Raw genomic sequence first — 2,509 nt, 5'->3', positions numbered from 1 at the left:
GCTTGGAGGGTCTTCTGTTGTTCATGTATCCTAACTACATTCTTTAGTGGATTATTTACCACTTGGAAGGCGGCAGAGAGGTTTTACGTTGAGGGCTTCGGTTTCCTCTTCGATAACACATCGTTGTGTTGTCCTTGTGTTTGCATCTCTCTTTCCTTAATCTTTGTCATTTAATTTCTGCTGTGGATGTGATTTTATTTGGTTTAGATTGTTTATCAATTCTGTTATTAGCTTATGTTCATGTTCCGCACATTTATTGTTTGATTATAAGTTTGAATTGGTAATTTGTAATTGGGGGTCTAAGCGTTCATAGTGTTTTCAACGCTATTTGAACATTCAATTGGTATCAGAGCAGGTGCACTCTTTATGGTTTAAACACCTTAGTGCGATCCTTGACCTCGTATTGAGATGGACCGGTCTCAATCTTTAAATGTTCCACCATTTTTTGATAGTAACAACTATGCTTTTTGGAAAGTCCGAATGAGGGCATTCGTGTGTTCTATTGATGATAATGTTTGGGATGCTGTAGAAGTAGGTTGGACTAGGCCGGAGGCTGCTAAATCTACTTGGGATAAGCAAATCTTGCGGCAGCTAACACTAACAGTAAAGCCTTGAATGCCATTTTCTGTGGTGTTTCTCCAGAAGAGTTTCACAGGATTTCACACATCACTGTTGCCAAGGAGGCATGGGAAATACTGGAAACCACTTCTGATGGAGCGAAGAAAGTAAAGGACACCAAGCTACAGATGCTGACAACTCGGTTTGAGGAGCTCAAAATGAGTCCTTTGATTCTTTCTATAGCAAGCTGAACGAAGTGGTCATCAGCAAGTTCAATTTGGGGGAGAAAACATAGGACTCTAAAATTGTGAGGAAAATCCTTCGTTCGTTGTTGGAGAACTTCCGTGCCAAGGTGACAGCAATTGAAGAGAGCAAGGACCTTGATGATATCAAAGTCCAAGAACGGATAGGCTTATTTCAGACCTATGATTTGTCATTGCCCACACAAAGGAAGAACAAATCTCTTCTTAAGACAATTAATGAAAGGGTCGAAGCTCACGACTCATCGGATGAGGATGTTGTCGATAAAGATATGGCATATTTGGCAAAGAATTTCTGAAAATTCTTGAAATTCAAGAACAATGGAAAATTTGGTGATAAAGGGAAATTCCAAAGTTCCAGGAAGGAGAGAAAGGAATTCAAGAAGAAAGATGGAAAGGAATACCAATCTTCACAAGGAATCACTTGCTTTGAGTGCAACGAGCATGGACACTTCAAAAATGAATGTCCTAACTATTTGAAATCGAAGGGCAAGGTGTATGCCATAACTCTTAGTGACTCGGATTCATCCAATTCTGATTCTGAGGAAAGCTATGACGGAGAAGGGAATTACTTCGCTTTTATGACTATTGCTTATGTTGAGTCTTCGGAGGACTTGAATTTGCTTGTACAAGAGCTTGGAGAGCATAGTGATGAAGAATCAATGGGAGTTGTTGAAGAATCAGATGCTAAAGAAGATGAAAGCGCAGCTGGTCTCCAAGAGAACTACAACTCACTCCTCAAGAAGTCGGGAGAGTGCACAAGGGTGGCCAAGGTGGCTGTAAAGAAGATGAAGAGAGCAGAGGAGGACTATCGAAGTCTCCTAGTGCGACATAAGGAGGCCAAGTGTGAGATAGAAAGACTGAATGGAGAGCTGTTAGAAGCTTACACAAAAGTGAGATTTCCTGAGCAAGAGGTAGTGCAAGCAAATGCCAAGATAGAGAGGGTCTCCACCAAGAAGCTAGATGATGTTATTTCATCTCAAAAACATTTCTCAGAGAAGTCCGGGTTGGGATATACCAAAGGAAGTAGCTCATCGGCCAATGTCACCAAAGAAGTGAAGTTTGTGCAGGCCAAAGAGCCAGTTGTAGAAGAGTCTATTCCTGAGAAAGTTAAGGTTGAAAAGAAGAAGAATGTGGCTGATCAATGGGTGTTGAATAAGTCCCATAATCAATCAAAAGCCAAACGTGAAGCTAGAGGAAGATCACTTCCAAGTTCACAACGGGGTCCTAGAATGAATCATTTCTATCACCATTGCGGATTACAAGGACATACCAAACCGAATTTGCATAAGCTTAGAGCATTAAAGAATGCAACTGATCAAAAGTTAAGAGGACCAAGAAATGACAAGAGGACCTGGACTGTTGAGCCATCAAGAGGTCGAAATGGTGATCCCAGTTTGCTAGACATGATGAAGATGATTGGTGCATTCACCACTTGCTTGGAGAGCTTATGGTAAGTAGACTTTGACAACCTGTATTTCTGAAACACTTTAAAACAAAACTCATCAAGGCATCTTGTGTGAAACAGAAATAATTAGATTGCATACAAGTATAAAGAACATGTGTATAAAGATAGAAAAGAAACAACACATGAAGAGAGAGGTGAAAGAAAACATACATCAGCATATAAAGAAGATAAGCACAATGTATGTAAAAATGGTCACAAGACCCAAGGTACAAGAAGAAGGAAG

At 40.3% G+C, this 2,509-nt stretch overlaps 1 protein-coding gene across 1 annotated transcript; it reads left to right on the top strand.

The window, feature by feature from the left end:
- The first annotated feature begins 480 nt into the window (after positions 1 to 480).
- Positions 481 to 2,275, top strand: LOC136065725 (uncharacterized). Its single transcript, XM_065769262.1, has 2 exons — positions 481 to 603; positions 1,136 to 2,275. The coding sequence occupies exons 1-2, from the start codon at positions 481 to 483 to the stop codon at positions 2,273 to 2,275; spliced, it is 1,263 nt and encodes a 420-aa protein (XP_065625334.1).
- Positions 2,276 to 2,509: the final 234 nt, after the last annotated feature.

The sequence above is a fragment of the Quercus suber genome, unplaced genomic scaffold (genome assembly GCF_002906115.3).
Source record: "Quercus suber isolate HL8 unplaced genomic scaffold, Cork oak 2.0 scaffold_1098, whole genome shotgun sequence".
Classification (NCBI taxonomy): domain Eukaryota; kingdom Viridiplantae; phylum Streptophyta; class Magnoliopsida; order Fagales; family Fagaceae; genus Quercus; species Quercus suber.
This window is presented reverse-complemented; position numbering and strand designations above follow the sequence as displayed.